The sequence below is a fragment of the Sciurus vulgaris genome, assembly GCF_902686455.1.
Source record: "Sciurus vulgaris genome assembly, chromosome: 7".
Classification (NCBI taxonomy): domain Eukaryota; kingdom Metazoa; phylum Chordata; class Mammalia; order Rodentia; family Sciuridae; genus Sciurus; species Sciurus vulgaris.
This window is the reverse complement of record NC_136467.1, coordinates 115,575,741-115,593,860: the sequence shown is the minus strand read 5'-3', so window position 1 is coordinate 115,593,860 and position 18,120 is coordinate 115,575,741. Positions and strand designations below refer to the sequence as shown.

General features: G+C 52.0%; 2 protein-coding genes across 4 annotated transcripts in view; one reads left to right on the top strand and one right to left on the bottom strand.

Moving 5' to 3' along the window:
* CIMIP3 (ciliary microtubule inner protein 3) overlaps positions 1–18,120 on the top strand; it is a 69,965-nt gene that overhangs the window by 20,258 nt on the left and 31,587 nt on the right. The gene's annotated exons all lie outside the window — the stretch shown is intronic.
* Positions 3,344–18,120, bottom strand: part of LOC306665990 (uncharacterized protein C6orf132) — a 31,415-nt gene continuing 16,638 nt past the window's right edge. The window contains exons 3-5 of the mRNA XM_079147732.1: positions 10,592–10,667; positions 5,630–8,939; positions 3,344–5,096 (exon numbers count right to left, since the gene is read on the bottom strand). Coding sequence (XP_079003858.1) covers positions 4,979–5,096; positions 5,630–8,939; positions 10,592–10,667 — 3,504 coding nt within the window. The 3' untranslated portion in view covers positions 3,344–4,978. The remainder of the gene's footprint in view (positions 5,097–5,629; positions 8,940–10,591; positions 10,668–18,120) is intronic.

The window sequence follows — 18,120 nt, the reverse complement described above, 5'->3', positions numbered from 1 at the left end:
TTGGTTTTGTACTTTGAATTGAACCTCGGAGTGCTTAACCCCTAAGACAGATCCCCAGCCCTTTTTTGAATTTTTTTTTTAGAGACAGGGTCTCGCTGACTTGCTGAGGGCCTTGCTGAGGCTGTCTTTGAACTCACAATCCTCCTGCCTCAGCCTCAAGAGACACTGGGATTAGGCGCCTGGCCTAAACTGGTCCTTGAGGAAGCAGAGGGGGCCCAAGCAGTGAGGCAGAGTGAGCATTTGGGGATAGTGGGACCATCAGTCTGGCTGCTCTGGTCTCAGAATGGTGCAAAGGAAAGAAGGGAAGAGGAATTCCTTTTGGAGAGGCTGGATTTGGGTAGATGGCCAATGTAGATTCATGTGGACGTGTTCGAGAAGCACTTCCAAAGGTAGAAATGTGGCCCCTGGCGAGGTAAGAAGCTGGGTTACAGTTCTCTGAAGAAGCAGCTAGAGGAAAGGAAGATGGGAGATCCGGGGATAAGAACTGAGATGCCTGGTGGAGGAAGGGAGGCTTCATGGAAGGCAGGAGCGGAGGGGAGCAAGCTGCTCTGTAGAAACTCAAAACAATTCTCAGAGAGAAGGGAGTGGGGAGTGGCTCATCTGTGCCACCAGGGCCCTGAGAGTCAGGCTGAGCCCAGGATTTCCCATGGAAATTAGGGAGCATACATAAATGCATGGCCTCTTTCCTGCCCCAAACCCACCACCTCCCCTCCCCTTCTGGCAGAAAGCAGCCCAAGAATCTGAAGCCAAGGCCAAGCAGGGCTGCAGCATCTGGCCCTGGACCTGGGCGGGAGGCAGTGCCGGCTGTCTGCATGGTGTCAGCGGCCACCCTTCCCCACCACTGACTAATGATGGGACGCCAGCATTTCCTTTGAGCTTCAGAGATGAAAGGGCCACTGCCGCTGGGGGTAGGCAGGTGGGACAAGCAGGTCAGGGCAGGTCTGCCTAACAGCTCAGCAGAGCTGGCCTCCCCCTCACCCCTCTAGCTCCACAGTCACCTCCCCTACAGCTTTGCCCAGAAGGGAGTCTGAGGCTGGCCTTCAGGGAGGGAGGACTCTCCTAGGTCTGGCCCTTGAGAAAGCCCAGTTCAACCTTTTTGAGAGAACAGGCCTCTTACACATTGCTGATGCCAAGTCACAGGCTTGGGACCTGCCTGGGGTTGCTGCTTTGGGCCAGGATGGGCCTTACAAGAGGCGGGTTTGGCCAGTGGGGTTGGGGCCACACCCAGGGAGCAGTGAGGAGGCTTCAGGAACACCTGCTCCACCCATGCCCATCAGTCTTTCTTGGCACTGGAATGGCTTTCTCCTGCTCGGCCCCGCCCCCGCCCTGATAAGATGGCGAGTTTAGGGGGTAGCGCAGTTCGGGGAGGGTAACTGGGTGAGAATGATGCAGTGGGGAGGGAAGTGGCCGGAATGAAGTACTCCAGCAGTGTCCCCTCTTCCTCTCCTTGCTCCTTTGTCAACTCGCTTCCCTTCTTGGAGTTCTCATTTCCTCATCAAGGAAATGGAATCAGGAATGCATGCTAGCGCGTGATAGAGGACTGTTGTGAGTAGGTGCAAGAAGGTTCAGACTTTCCCAGCAGCCGAGGACCTGTAAGTGGTGGTGGTTGCTGCCGTCTTATCAGTTTTCAACATGAAGTCCATGGATCCCAGACACGGGGGATCTGACATAATATATAAGAAGCACGCATGGGCATCTCTCTGGTGGATAACTCTTATCAGTTCTCAAAAAACGGACCCAACAGATTTAAGACACATATCAAGATTCAGATGAGCCAGCGGACCCCAAGGTGACACGGCTTGTTAGAGGCAGAGCTAGGAAGTGGGGTCCTTCCCTCCATTTTCCACCTTGCTTAAACAACATTTCTCCCTGTTGTACATCCCATGGCAAGGAAGGGGAAAGAAGGGTTCAGAGGGATGCAGGAAGGGAGAGAAGCCAGATACGCAGCCCGAGTCCTTACTCCATATCATCAGGTTGAGGGCGTCATGGCAGATGTGGGGGCACAGTGAGAGACAGAATGAGGAAGCCCCAAGGATGGGAAAGAGGCCTGGGAGCTCCTTCCAGGAAGCCCAACCTGCTAAATAAGTGAGCCATTCAGTTTTCCAAGACCCACCCCATGGAAAGCTGAGGAGGAAGCACAGCTCTCTGCCACTGACCATCTTGACAGAACTTCCTTAGTTCTTAGTTTTTTTCTTCTGGGAAATAAAAATTAGTGGGTGGGGAGGTGGGTAGTGGGCAAAAACAGCTCTGTGGAACATGTATGGCAGGTAGGGGCTAGGAGAAGAAAGCATGCCAAAGATCTTTGGGAAATGTGATGGGCCACACTCAATGTAAAGGAGCCCTATGGTTTGGACCTGGAATGTTCCCTAAAGGCCCATGTGGTAAAGGGTTGGTTCCCAGCGCACCCTACCAGGAGGTAATAAGAACTTGGAGAAGTCTGTTAGGAGGTCTTCAGGTCACTGGAGGTGTGCCCTGAAGGGGTTAGTGGGACCCCAGCCCCTCTTCCTCTCTCACTTCCTAGACACGAAGTGAGTAGTTCTGCTGTACTACATGCTGCTGGTCATGATGTGCTACCATAGGCCCAAGGTAATGGGGCCAACCAATCATGGACTAAGACAGCTAAAACTGCATTGAAATAAACTTTTCCCCTTTATAATAAAGTTAATCATCTTGGTACAGTGATGGAAAGCTGACTCACACAGGTAATCATCACCCAAAAATGCCATATGTCAAAAAACTGAGTTCCAGACCTGGGCTGAATGCTTTGCCTACATCAGTCTGAATGTCAGGACTTCAGGAGGCTTCCTTCCCCACCCTGGTAGAGTCAACTCGCTCTTTTTTCTCTACCTTCCAGTTTTTCTCTCTTATGCCCTATTACTTTCCTTCCTACCACCTATTCTAATTTTGGATGTTTCTGTGTGTTCTTTTTCTTCTCCTTCACTAGATGATATTCTTGCCTAGGAACCATGTCTGTGTGTTGATGGCTATATATTCATGCAAGCATAGTGCCGGGCATCTAGCAGTTACCCAAATACTTGTTAAATGGATCCATGGCTGGCTGTGATATTCACAGTAGCTTTATGGGATAGGTATTGCTATCATGCCTGAAAGAAGAAATCAGAGACTTGCTTAAGCACATAGTTTGTCATCACCAGATTTCAGCTTTGCTCCTTGCCCTTGAGGGATCTGGAGAACAAGAAAACCCAAGGGTCAGTAAAGAAGCTGGCCCAGCAAAATGGCTCACCAGTTCAGATGGTGCCCAGTGCTCTATGATTCCCAGGTCAGTTCTCCCAGCATCCCACCACACCCCAGTGACTCTGAGTCAACAATCCACAGCCACAGAGCGGGAGGCCAATCCAAACTGGCCCGTTTATTTCCCAAGCCAACTAAGACCAAGCCCTTCTCCACCCACCCCAGAGCAGTCCACAGCTGGGGTCCACACCCTACTCCTCAAGCCTTAATGTAGCAGATAAATTAGTGAATGAACTCTTTTATAAAACATTGCGCAGAGGAAATACATACATATTTATAGAGCCAGTGCTGGTACTGGGATGGGGTTTGCTGCCTGAACACAGGTAACCAGACCTTGCCCCATCAATGATTGGCATTAGCCACCTGGGTGCCCACCTATCCCTGTACTTTATTTCCTTGAAGTGGTTCACTGCTATCCCTGCAAACCAGTAGTACCTCAGCTGGTAACCAGGGATCAAAAAGGCCCAACATCTTGTTCCCAAAGGGAGCTGCTTTCTGGCTGCCCCCTACTGGCCTGCTCCTCTAAGGTGGGCCACTCACCTGCCCTCCTTCCTACTGAGGCAGGCAGCCTTGGCCTGGTCCTGAGTATCCAGCAGACCTTGACCTGAAGACAGGAATTTTTTTTTTTTTTTTTTTTTAAATACAAGGAGGTCTAATTCACTGGGAAACAGGCATAAACCTGGACTTCCCAGGCAAAGGACAAATTATTACCCTACTGATAGTTGCACCTACTCTGGACTGGCCCAATCCTACCACTCTTAATTTTCCAAAACACATTTCCCCATCAGCGCTTTTCTCGGGCCTCTGTTCTCATCTCTGCTGTGTCCTGCTCTCCAAGGTGTCTTGGCTACACATTTTAAGGCCTCAATAATATTGGTGATTTACAGTATTGGGGCTAGAAAGAATGCCCCCTTCAAATCCCATCTGAGACAGGGCCAAGTAGGACCTCTGGTGTCAAGCCCTGGACTTTATAGCTCTTGGGCCCAATCCCCCAAATCAGGGCTACACGGGTCTGAGTTTTTAAAAAAAAAAAAAAAAAAAAAAAAAAGCCTTGATCCTGTTAGCTGCCAAATCTCTTCTCTGTAGGTCTCCCTGTAGCTAAGGGCCAGAGCCAAGGAGAAATCAAACTGTCTGAACTTGGTCAATGCAAAGGGCTTCTATTCCAGTACCTTCTCCATATATTATGCATGCATAGTATTGGTTTGCCTCAGTGCAACTAGGAACCCCAGGTATCACCTCTTGGTGGCAACAGGTGGAGGCTAAAGATATCTACCTATTGTGACCTACACCCACCCAGACAGGGATGTACATTAGCCTTTTATGAGGATCCCATGGTTTCAACTGAGAATAAGTACCGAACCCTTGCTTCTAGAACCTGTTCTGTAGGCCATGCTTGTAAAACTGCTTTAAATAAATCTTGCTAAAGCAGATAATACCAGCTAACGGAAACTCAGGGCCCAGGCCCTGAATGGTTCCTCCTCTCCTTCCTCTGCCCCTCCCACCCCCCATGCCAAACAGTCCGTAGGAGCTCTGGTGCTCTGGGAAAACAGAACCCCACTTAGTATTCCCGAGGCCACGCTTCTCACTTATTTGTCTGTGAGTCCTCAGGGAGCAAAGACTCCTCCATGTCTGAGTCAGGCTAACACCTGCTGCGACCCTCCCACCTCCCACAGAAACAAGTGCCCAGATCCAACCCCTTGAAGTAGAGCTGAAAGAACCCCAGGACTCAGGATGTGGCTTTCCGGTGGGCTCCTGAGTAGGCATAAGAGATGGGATGACGGGTCCCAGGCCTCACGGTGAAGGTATTGATGGGGCTTCCATAATGGGGTGTGTTGTGAGAAGACCTAGGGAGAGCAAGAGAGCAGTGAGGTTTGTATCTGCAGCTGGCTGACCAACACCCTGCCCATCTCCCCTAGGGCGAGAGATGGCCCAGCGTAGGGTTTAACCTCAGGGAGGGACCCCCAGTCCACCGGACACAGGGCTCTCCCTTCCCTCTGGGTCCTTCTGGCCAGAGAACATGCCTAATACCCCTCCACTCCAAGCCCTTCACTCCTAGCCTGGGTCTGGATACATCTCTGTGTTATTGGGAAATCCCTCCAGCCAAGGACCACCCAGTGTCTCCCATGCGACATTTAACCTGTAGCCCTGGGAGTGGTGGGGAGAGGAAGCCCATGGAGAGAGAACAAGGGCAAAAAGGAGGCAAGTAAGGAAAGGCCCGCAGCGCCCCCTCCAGGTTAGGAAGCCTCTCTTCCCTTTCAGCAAGCCAGGGCTGACCTGCCGTGGCCCGGTCAGCAACTCTGGTCCCAGGGCAGTGCCTCCATGGACTTCACCTGGCTTCCCGCCCCGGGCTCCCTCCATTAGCCCATCTCCAGCTCACCTGCCGGTGGCAGGGACGAAGCCGTAGTCCGTCCCGCCGCCACCGCCGCCGCCACCGGGCGCTTTGTACTTGGCCTCCCCCGCGCCCCGGGCGGCGCCCTCCAGGGACAGCCTGCGCGCGTGCAGGCCGCCGGGGGGCGCGCGGCCCGCGGAGTTGACGCGCCGCATCTCGGGGCCTCCCAGCGCCCCGAAGGGTCCTCCAGGCTGCGGTCCGAAGCAGTTGGGGGAACTTAGGCTGCGGCTGGTGGCGCCACGGGGCAGCCCGGGGTTGCGGTGGGGCTCCCCGACGTACAGGCGCTTCTTGATGAGCGAACGGCCTCCGCCGGAGAAGCGCTCCAGGCCCCCGGCGCCGGAGTAGAGCGCACTGGGAAAGCGCGAGAAGCCGCGAGCCGGCGCGGCCGCAGGGCCCGCGTCCAGGGGCTGCCCCAAGTCTGAAAAGTTGTTCCGGGCCGGGGTCGCCCGGCGGCCCACATACTGGAGGGCCGGGGCAGGGGTGGGGGGCTCAGGATCATTGCTGAACTCTGGCGGCGGTGGGATGACCTCAAAGCTGAATTCCTTCTCCTCCTCCTCCTCCCTCTTGTAGGAAGGAGAGGATGGAGAGGAGGAGGATTTGGGCAGCAGGTGGTTAAGGGAGAGGTTGGAGGGAGCTGATCTTTCCCAGGCCACAGAGACTGGGGGCTCTGCCTTTGTCCACAGGGGACGATGGATTGGCTCTGTGACCTCTGGATCTCTTCCCCGCTGAGGCTTCCACTGACTGGATACTGTGGGCCGCACTGTCGAGGTCAGCTGGGAGTCCTTCTCAGCCTCCTTGGGTAATTTGGGAACCACAGTGAAGGAGTTGGGTCGGCTGTCGCTGTAGAAAATGCTATCGGAGCTAGCCTCAGGATGGCTCCTGTGGCCCCGGAGACTCCCTGGTAGGGAGGACCGCCCCAAGGCTCCTCCTCCAGGCCTCCCCTTCTGTGCTCTCTGCCTAGCTGCCAAGAGCAGGGCCATGGGGGAGCCCTGTTCCACCACCTCCCCAGTAACTGGGTGTCTGAGAAGTTGGTCAGCAGGGTGGGCTGGGGCAGGGGGTTTGACTGGCAGGCCCTGGGGCTCCTTCTCATCCACAGGCCCAGCTGACTCTGCAGCCTCTCCTCTGGCCAGCGTAGGCATCACCACAGCAACCTCTCTGCTGGGGCTGTTTTGGCTACCATGGGGCTTGTAGAGAAATGGCACATCTTCTGGGCTAGGGGACATCTTTGGTAGGAGGGCTGGAGAAGAGAGAGCATCTGGTGTGGGCAGCCTATTGACTTCTGATGTGGGTTCTTTGGCTCCTGGCTGAGAGGATACTGTACTTTCTTGAGATTCTGTTTTCTCCTGCTGCCCTACAGGGATGAGGTCCTTTTCTGCCATCATTTGGGATGACGTAATGGGCAGAGTTTTGGCTGTGGATGATATGGCCCGCCCAGGTGTGGCCTTGGGTGGTGTGTCTGGCTCAAGTGTGGTCAGTCCAGGTGTGGCCTTGGGTGGTGTGGCCGGCCCAGGTGTGGCCTTAGGTGGTGTGGCCGACTCAGATGTGGCCTGGGGTGGCGTGGCTGGCTCAGGTGTGGTCAGCCCAGGTGTGGCCTTGGGTGGTATGGCCCGCCCAGGTGTGGCCTTGGGTGGCGTGGCTAGCTCAAGTGTGGTCAGTCCAGGTGTGGCCTTGGGTGGTGTGGCCGGCCCAGGTGTGGCCTTAGGTGGTGTGGCCTTGGGTGGTATGGCCGGTGAAGGTGTGTCCTTGGATTGGAGTGGTGTGGTTGGATGAGGTGCGGTGGACAGAGCTGGAGGATTCTTGGGTACAGGCTTGGAGAATTTGCCATTATCAGTTCCATTTTCAAAGATTCTTCCCCCTTCTAGCCGAGGTTTAGGTGGTAGAGACCCGATGCTGGGCTTGGCCTCCTTGTCTGCTGATGAGGACAGCCGAGCCTCCAGCTCATTCCGGATTTGCCGAACACTGGGGGTTGGTGCAGTTGGTGCATCTTGGGGGACGTAGTCCACTGGGGGCAGGGGCACAATGCTGTTGCAGGGACTCTTCTCAGAAACACCTGGGGGGATCTTCTCTGGCAGGCTTGTGGGGGCTGCTTCGTCTAGCTGACTGAGGACCTTCTTGCTCTCTTTATCCTGAGAGGCTACCATGGGGCCTGACCTGTGACTCACGGATCGGTCCTCTCTCCTGGAGCCACAGAGGTAGGCTGCCAGCTCACTTCGCAGCTTTTCCATCTGGCTGGGATCCCGCCAGTCCACAGGTTCTGAAGAGGAGGGGTCCTGCGGGCTGGGAGGTCTGGGCTTGGGTTTGAGAGCAGGCGAGCTGGATTTAGGGCTTTTGGTAAACCTGGCAGGTGGAGGGGCTGCCAGCTCAGCAGAAGGCAGAGAAGCAGCTGGAGGAAGGGGAGGTGCAGGGGGAGGGAGTGGGGGTGCAGGAGGGGGCAGGGGAGGGGCTGGGGGTGGAGTTCCTGCTTGCTCCTTTGTTGTGGGCTGGCTGAGCCTTGAGCTGTCCTGTGCTGGTGCCTCTGCCCTGAGCTCCCCAGGGTGGTCTGGCTTAGGAACTCTGTCTGGGTAGACCTGGGATGCAGGGCGAATGTGGAAGCTAGGAGGCAGTGGAAGGCGGCTGGGGGCTTTCTTGGTAGCCCCCTCTTCCTCTGGAGGAGCCCCTTGTGCTTCCTGAATTGGGATAGATGAGGTCCTGACTGGGGTTGGGGGAGGCACCTTGAATGAACGGGGGAAGGTGAGGTGGGGCTCTGGGTTAGGTCCCAGGGAGCTCCCCTTTAGTTCAGCAGGGCTCCTGGGGGGACTGGTTCTGGGGTCCTCTGACTGCCTGCCATTCAGTGCTACCTCTGATTTCCACTTGGTGACACCTCCAGGGGCAAAGAGACGAGTCCCCATTGCATGAGGAGACACTGGAGCTGGGGGTGCTGGAGCTGGCAAAGAGGGTGGTGGAGGGGCTAGAAAGGCCAAGGGTGGGGCAGGGGGAATGAAGTCAGGAGGGGTGGGAGTGGATGGGGGAGAAAGAGCGGCTGGGGGGGATAGGGTGTCCAGTATTGGAGGTGGAGGTGGGGCCGTGCTGGGTGGGGGTGGGGGTGGGGATTCCGGCAGCAGGGGAGGTGGTAGGGGAGCTGCAAAAGGTGGAGGCAGTGGTGGGGCCTCCATTGAAGGCTGTGAAATGTCCTGGGGTGGTCCTGGGGCCGGGCCTGGGGGAGGTGGGGGGATGAGTGGATCCAGGCCATAGTGCTCAGGCCTCAGGTCACCCACAGAGCTGTACAGTCGGAGGTTGCCATTGACTAGTGAGCTGATACCTGAAAGAAGGGAGAGGCCGAGATGAGGAGGGGACCAGGACTGGCCTTGCCGATCTCTTTACCTAGCACAGAGCTGGGGGTCAGAGACAAGCACTGGCCCTCTGCAGCCCTTTCCTCCTGAATATCAAGTGAGGGAGCAGCAAAGCCTCGTTTCCTGAGCTGTCCTGGGAGCTCATCCTGCATTGGGATAGATGAGGTCCTGCCTGGGGTTGGGGGAGGCACCTTGAATGAACGGGGGAAGGTGAGGTGGGCCCCTACCAGGCCCAAGCCCCTGTGGGCACTTCTTCTAAGTGAATTCCTGAAAGCCTGTGTAAAGAGCTTACATGGTGCCTTAGGCGGCACTTCCTAAATGGCAACCATGCTTCCATCTTTGCTTAACTTTTCAGCCTAAAATGGCACAGGGGACAGAGGTAGGAAACCATGGGTCAGGGGAGGAAGGCTCCATGAAAAACCCGTGGGAGGGAGAAATTTGCATGAATAACTAACTCCTGTTTCTAAAGACCCTGAGTCTACCAAGAACTCCGCCTTCCACCCCACAGAGAACTGGAGCGGATTCTGGATTGCTGGATGGAACAGGGGGGCGCCTGGACAACCTAGGCTAAATAGATTTGCCTCTCTCCCCAGAGTCTGCCTCCCTCTTAGGGGCAATTGTCCTTTGCTTCCCTCAGTCCCTAGCCGAGCCTGGCAAACCCGGGGAAGGTACAGCTCTGGAGGACTCCTCCCAGTTTTCTGACTTCAAACAATAAAAAGAGCAAGGAGGGAGAAACTAAAATTCACGAAGCACCCAGTGTCTGACTGAGTTAAGAGTGAGATAGAGCGGTAAACAAAACAAAATAAAAACACAAAATACCCACCATCCTCCTGCTTTAAGGGGACAATGGAACAGGCACCAAACATAATACATTCGTAAATTACGACCACATTAGATGTTGAATGTTGTGGCAAAGAAACAGGGAGAGGCTGGGGGTGCAATTTAAAATGGTCGGGCAAGGCCTCCAAGAGCAGAGGACCTTGGAGCTCAGGGAGGGAGCCAGGGCGAGCCCTGGGGAGTCGGTGGAGCTCTCCATGCTGAGGGCACTGCAGTGCAAAGCCCCCCAGGAGGTAATATGCCTGGGGTTCTTAAGGGGGCAGGGGCAGTGTGGGAGGGGAAAGAGAGCAGGTGATGAGTCAGACCCCAGCAGTCCTCTGAGTGACACAGGAAGTCACTGGCGGGTTTTGAGCAGAGGTGTGACTTACATCCCATCCAACACTTCACTTACTCCTCCAGAACTGGCACAGCTGCCCCTTGTTCTTTGGGAGCTACAGAGATCCAAGGGTGGTCTTGCCCAAGGGGTAAAGGTAATGTCAGGGGGCTGGGATTCAAAGCCAGGTTCACCTGACTCCAGAGTACTTCCTGCCGTTTCCCACCACCTGATTCTTTCTTCAGCCCAGTCCCATCACTGTCCCTTTCCCCCTCCGTCTTAGGTGGCCTTGGCTAACCCTGGCTCTCCTCAGTCCCCAGTCCCACTGCTCCCACCCCACAACCAGTGGTCAAAAGACCTGAGGACTCTAGCTTTGTCACCAGCTGGGGAAATGGATCAGATGCTTGGCTTTGGGACTCAGGATCCAAGAAGGAAGAAAGATGTAAAAACCCGAGCCCAGAGTCTTCTTACCGGTCACTTCTTTGTCTGCAAAGTCTTCTGGGACAGAAGGGGTGGGCACAGCCAGCCCATGGCTCTCCTGGGCGTTCTGAAAGGAACCAGTGAGATCAGGAGACAGGGAAAGATGGACAGGTAATTCTCAAGTCACTCTGCAAGTCCATTTTACTACTCGAAAATCTGCAGTGACAATGTGGTTGTGGTGTACAACCTTGGAAATACATTAAAAAGGGTGAATTTTAAAAGGTAAATCTAGTGGTAGAGTCAATTCTTTTCTTTCTCTCTTTTTTTTTGTGTGGGGGTTAGGTACGGGGGGTTGAACCAGGGATACTTTACTACAGAACCACACCCTCAGTCCTTTTATTTTTTATTTTGAGATCCTCCTGCCTCAGCCTCCCAAGTTGCTGTGATTTCAGGCCCGCACCACTGTGCTCTGCGATTCTTGTTAGTGGTGATAATTACACTCCATACAGTTGCAGCCAACACAGTACTAAATATGGAATCGCTGTTCCTGAGGTTAGGTTTCTGTGAACCTCTAGTTACAACTTTTTGTCAACTGAACTTCTGATTAAAAACATTTAATATATATTGTTGATTTAATATATACTGTTGAGCCCAGTGCATGCCAGTAATCCCAGCAGCTTTGGAGGCTGAGGCAGGAGGATTGTGAGTTCTAAGCCAGCCTCAGCAACTTAGCAAGGCCCTCAGCACCTCAGTGAGACCATCTCTTAAAAAAAATACAAAAAAGGGGCTGGGGGTGTGGTTCAGTGGTTAAGTGCCTCTGGGTTCAATCCCTGGTACCCCCCAAATATTTATATATATATAAATAACATATATATGTGTGTGTGTATATATATATATATATATCTCCCCCTATAATGTTGATTTGTGCCTCTGTAAGGCACACACAGCCTTCTTGCACTTGGAAAATTGTGCTTCTGCACTACTTGGGAGCCATTTTAAACTATTAAGTCACACACATAAAAAAGCATAGAAATATGAAAAAACATAGGCACTAAATAGAAAAGGACACCTGTTTACATAATGACAACTGAAACAAGAAGGCAAGTGTCCTTTTGTTTGAGCTCAGCTGGGAATGTGTACATTGGGCCACTCAAAATTTTCACTGCTCTGTGCATGTCTGAGAAGGCCCACAGAAACTATGTTTGTGTCGGTTCTGGGGTTACAATTAAATTTGAGCCACCTGGCAAATTTGCAAATAAAAAAAATCTGTGAATAGTGAGGCTCAAGTGTATATGAATTATATCTCAATGACAAGGCAAAATAGAACCTTCGGTGATTCCCTGTGGATATCCACAGGTTAAAAGCTAACGACCGCAGCCTGACCTCTTGCTTATTGTTAGTTTTCATTAGGTATTTACAGAAAAGTAAACAAGAAAGCAGCACACTGGGACACTTGCCGCACTGCGGGTGCCCTTCTGCCCTCAGCCTAGCAGACCTTGACAGGCTTCCACGGCTCCACAGCTGTCAGTAGGTACAGACTATTTTGCATTGTTTTTTTTTCCAAACACGCATTTCCATATGTCAACAAAGTCCACACACCTGTCATTTTGAAGAGCTGGAGGGCATCTTCTGGTAGCTTTCAAGGTTCTCAATGACCTAGCCTCCTGCTTCCCAGCCAGCTTTTCTTTTTCACCCATTACACCCATCTCACCTTGTAGCCTGACAGACTTTCTCCCTGCCGCCCTCCAGAACCGCAACCCAGGTCCACGTTCATCCTGGATACTTACTCAGGCTGCCTCCCCACTTCCATTTCTTTTCTTTTCCTTCCTTCCTTCCTTCCTTCCTTCCTTCCTTCCTTCCTTCCTTCCTTCCTTCCTTCCTTCCTTCCTTCCTCCCTCCCTCCCTCCCTTCCTTCCTTCCTTCCTTCTTCTTTCTTTTCTTTTCTTATTTTGGTACTGGGGATTGAACCCAGGGACACTTAACCACTAAGACACATCCCCAGCCCTTTTTATTTTTTATTTTGAGGCAGGGTTTTGCTAAGTTGCTGAGGCTGACCTCAAACTTGTCGCCCTCCTACTTCAACCTCCTGAGCCTATGGAATTACATGTATGTGCCATCCTTCCTAGCCCTCACATCCATTTATAATAATCACAATAATAATAAATAATAATAATAATAAACGTACTTGCACTATGTTCTAAACACATTCTCTCTAACCTATGAAAAAGATGCTATCTTTATTACCTAATGAGGAAACAGAGTCTTAAAAACATTTGGGAAACTGCCTAAAGTCACACAACCAGTATAATCAAACCCAGGTCCATGGAGCACTGCCTCTCTAAAATTTCTGTCCTTCAAGGACTAACTGAGTCTGATGGTACGGGGAGGAGTGCTGGCCTTGGAGCCAACTGTACTGGATTTGAATCCCGGCTTCCCCAGCTGCTGGCTGTAGGAATGCAGTTACTTAAGCTTTTTGTGTCTGAGTTTCCCCATCTGTGAAATGGTGGAAAGGATGGAATCTGCCCACTGTAGTTGTGACGAGTAATGATGCAATACGTGAAAAGCACTTAGCTCCTGGCAGATGATAAAAGCCCACTGAGGTTAGCTGCTGCCGTGATTACAAAGGAGCTGTCTGCTGTCTACACCCGTCCACACTGACCAAGCCCCAAAGGGGAGCTCACGTTTGCCCTCTCGGAGCCCACGGCTCCATGTGTTGTTCCACCTCTGCTGCACAACAGAAGCACCTCCTCTTTGCTCTCTAGATGGTGCTCCAGTTCCTCAATGAGATTGGTCTTATGACATCCCCCAAAGCTGGGCACATAATAAGCCCAATTGATACTCTCTGACGTCCTGATGGTGTTAACCCTCTGAGTTTAATATCCAAGGGGGATTCAAGGTGGGTATTATGGAATCATCCATGAGACCCTGTGTTACCGAGCACCGTCTTGGAATTACTGATAATCCTTTGATAATTTGGGGGCAGCCTCTCCTGAGAGGCTTGTCAGAGCAAGTCAGGCAGAGTTCTGGCCCATCCAGATCTGGTCCCACCTCAGACCCAAGGGGGCCCCAGGCCACACCTACTGCCTCACCACAGTCTCAGCCATCTGACTCCTGGGAAAGTCCCAAAGTCAGCTTCATGCCTTCAGAGGTGCCAGCACACCTCAAGCCCCTGCCCTGCTCTGTTCTTTCCTCTCACACCCCATGGGTCCTGTGGTTCACTGAGCAGCTGCTCCCACTGGCCTGTGTTCCGGGAGGGCCAGTGTAAATGCGTCTGAATCTTGGTCCCAGAAAAATGAATCAGGAAGGTAAATCTCTCTCTCACTGTCATGGGGACCCAGGCAGCTGGCATTGAGTGCACTGGTCTGAAGAGTGACATATTTCAGCATGTAATGTACAGTTGGGACCAGCATTGATCCCTGTGGCTGCTGAATTTCCTACCCCCGGCCTTGAGCTGAAAATGAGGAGAAGCCTCATTAAGAACAGAACTTGGGCCAGGCATGGTGGTACATGCTTGTAATCCCAGTGACTGGAGGCAGAGGCAGGAGGGTTCAAGGTTGAGGCCAATCTGGGCAACTTAGCAAAACCCTGTCTCAAAATGAAAGGGGCTGGGGATGTAGTTCAGTGGTAGAGTACCCGCGAGTTCACTGCGCGGTATCACAGGGAAAAAAAAGAAAGAAGAGGGCTTGCAGGTTACATTTGCATGCTAGGTATGATTCTGGATTGGACTCTGGTGAATTGAGGGAGGACTGTGCCATAAAGGGCATTAGAGGGACAATTGGGAATAATTGAAGACATAAAGTGTATTGTATCAACACCAAGTTCCCGAAGGTTGCAGAGAACGTCTCTGTTCCTAGGTAATGCACACCCAAGTACTCAAGAATAAAGGGACACAGGTCTCAACGTACTCTTCCATGGTTCAGGAAGAAACTATATATACCCATAGATACACAGATAGCTAGCTATCATTTCTATTCCTACTGGGTATGTATATATATATGTATATGTGTGTGTATATATATAAATATATATATTTTTTTTTTTTTTTTTTTTTTTGGTAAGCGCTGGGGAGACTTAGAATCTATGCATTCACTAGACATCAGCAACTTGCCTTGTCCCCCTCCTGTCTCTGGCCCCGCCCCCAATCTGAGCAATGATAGTAGCTGCTACTTGTCTAGCCCTTACCCTGTTCCAAGTCCTCTTTCCCTTCTCTCTCTTTACTCGTTTCCTTTTCACAACCCAATGAGAGAGGAGCTCTTTTTACTACCTCCATTTCATAGATGAGGAAACTGAGGCAGAGAGGTTGACATGCCCAAGGTCCCACAGCTAGTCCTAGATTACTGTCTATCCAGGTACCTGATCATCACCTGCAAACTCAGCTTGTCCCCAGTTCTGCCAGTCACTTCCCCAGTCCTCCCTCTGGCCACCTCTCGACCCCAGCCCATTCTTGGTTCTCACTGTCTCTTACACAGTCAGACACACAAACTGCAGGTTTCTTGCAGCAGTGATCCTCTGTGGGGCAGAGAGAGCACCCCCTCAGGGGATTGAGTAGCGAGATTTTAGAGGTTCTGGGGTGGGTGAGGAGCTTAAAACCCCCAGACGACCCAGCTACACCTGCCTCCCACCCTCTGACGACTCTACAGTCCCTGGGGTTTATTCCCACATCTCTTGCTCTTACTGTCTAGACTGCTCTTCTTTACCTGGCAAACTCCTAGCTATCCATCCTTCCTTCCTTGGTACTGAGGATTGAACCCAGAGGCACTTTACCACTGAGCCACACCCCCAGCCGTTTTTATTTTTTATTTTAGACTGGGTCTCACTGAGTTGCCTAGGGCCTTGCTAGGTTGCTGAGGCCGGTCTTGAATCTGTGATCCTTCTGCCTCAGCCTCTGGAGTCGATGGGATTACAGGTGTGCCCCACTGTGCCTAGCTTAGTTATCTTTCAAACACCAGATTAAATGTCCCTCTTCCACGATGTCCTTGGCAACACTAGCCCAAATTAATTTCTCTTCTCTTTGAGTTCATAAGGCTCTATATGCATTACTATTTCAACTGATGTGAGATTCCTACTAAATACAAGGCACAGTTCCAAGTACCTCACATGTAGCCACCCAGTTAGTCTTCATAATAACCCTATGAAGGGTTACTGTTTTTATTTTATAGATGAGAAAACTGAAAGCAGAGAGGCTAAGTACATTGACCAAGGTCACACAGCAAGTGACAGGACCCTCTTTGCCACTACAGTAGTATAATGAGCAAATACTGTACATGACTGTGGTCTGCTGTCCGGCACAACCTACTTGAGGGTCAGGTGACAGCTGAGTCTTTGAATGTGCTTGGCTCAGACTGGACAATTCAACAAATGTTTGTGGAATGAATAAATTCCTGGGCGAGTGAATGAGTGGTAGAAAGAATACAGGACAGAGACAGAAAACGTCTTCTGGTGACAGCTTGTCCACCAATGAACTGAAAGCCAAGACACATCTCCCTTTGGGCCTCAGTTTTCTGCTTCTTCTGTAAACACACTGTGAGGATTACTTCAACTGTGGTGTTCTGTGAGTCCAGGCTCATAAAATGTCCTGTCTGTGACTTGCTCACCCGTACTGTGTGGGCGGTGACCTGAATGCTTGGGGCTACCCCTCGATGACAGGGTGTTGGGACAGGTGTCTGCCCTTGCCTCTGGGTAGTCATCTAACTCCAGAGAGGCCCAAGGGGAAGCAAGATAGGGGAGAGCTGGGAGGGAGCCCTTGAAGGTACTTTCCCAGCAGCTGCGGGCCTGGCAGGAGGGCTGGGGGTCACTGCAGGCCTCACACATGGGACTCTGCTGCAGTCAGCGGAGGAGCTGGTCATGCCCCACCCTTGTCACTGTCCCACCCTCAGTACTCTTGCCCTGGGAAAAAGAGAGACCCGGATGCTCATAGTGCTGTCTGCTGGGGTTGGCATGCAATGAACACGTGGCCCTTTGTGGCAGCCCACATCAAGACAGCGTCAACCAACATGTGGGCACTGGAGCAAAGAACACGCAAATGAGCATCCGAGTGCACCCGGCGGATCAGCCTGTGGGAGCCTCCCTTCCTGGGCCAGCCTGGGCATCTGGCCATGCCACGGCCACTCCCTGCTGCTGCAGCAACCTTCCTCAATGCCTGGAGCAGAGTCCAGCCCTGGCCCTGCTGGTTGGGAATGTCATGAAACTGGGCCTCAGCACTTCCTTGTCCCCACACCCAGACAACACCCAGCAGCTAAGACCATTGGCCACCTCACTGAGTTCACAGGGGTGCACAAGCCAGTGACCCAGCACAGTGGAAGACGCAGCCCAGGAAGTTAAACTGCTCCTGGAAGGAAATAGTTGGGAGGAGGCGCCCACAGGGAAAAGCACCATTCCAAGAATACTTGCATTTATTCTCTTCCTTGTATCATCTCTATTTCTTGTTTTTATTTATTTTATTTATTTATTTTTTAATTTTTTTGCAGTATTGGGGATTGAATCCAAGGGTGATTTATCACTGAGGCAAATCACCAGCCCTTTTTTAAAATTTTGAGACAGGGTCTGGCTAAATTGCCTAGGCTGACCTCAAATTTGTGATCCTCCTGCCTCAGCCTCCCGAGTCATTGGAATTTCAGGCGTGCACCATTGCACCCAGCTCTTTCCCAGTTTTTAACGATGATTTCATTCTTTTTTAAATTTTTGTTTGTTTGTTTTTTAACTACCCTAAACTGGGCCCAGCTAGTTATCCCAGCTCTCAGGAGGCTGAGGCAGGAGAATTACAAGTTTGAGGCCAACCTGGACAACTTATTGAGAATGTCTAAAAAAAACAACAACAGTAACAACAACAAAAAATACCCGCCCACACACACACAAACACCCAGTACAATTATAATTCTTTAAAAATTATTGTGACCGACTGGAGAGAACAATTTTGAAATCAGGCAGACCAGATTTGCAATCTTAACTCCTTTGTCTAAAAGCAATCTAAGACAGTATCTGACAAAGTCAGCACTTACCAAGTGTGCCCCTCTCTTGCCTTCTGAGGCTCAGTTTTCTCATCTGTAAAATGGGGATGTGACCATCTGCCTTGAATTTGCTGTGACAGCAGATCCAGAGGTCCGGCAGAGTGGTGCTAGAGGAAGGTTACGTCCCCTGGGCTCTCAATCCAGGGCTCTGATGGGAGCTCAAGGGTTAGCAGTGGCCTGAGCTCTCCGGTTCTCTGCTCCGCGCACAACCCCTGGGGCATGTGTGTCTGGTTGGATGGAGAAGGGTATTTCCCCATGCTCAGCAACAAGTCATTAGGAATCCTCTACTACCCTCTTGATTACTAACATTTTAGGATTGAAGAGAAGCAGGGAGGAAGGGAGGGAAGGAGGAGGAAAAGGAAACACTAGTGGAGGAGGAGTCCAGTCTTCCCTCTGCAGTTGAGGGGTGAGGCCTGCTGCTCACCCTTCTGGTGGCCTCCTCGTGCCCTGGGACACGCACATCCTCATGCCTGAGATTCCTCAGAGCCCAGCCAAGCCCCAAGGGTGGGTCTCCAGGGGCCTGGCCAGCATGCAACGCATGGCTGACCTTGGGTACTTGCCAGCCCTGAGTCC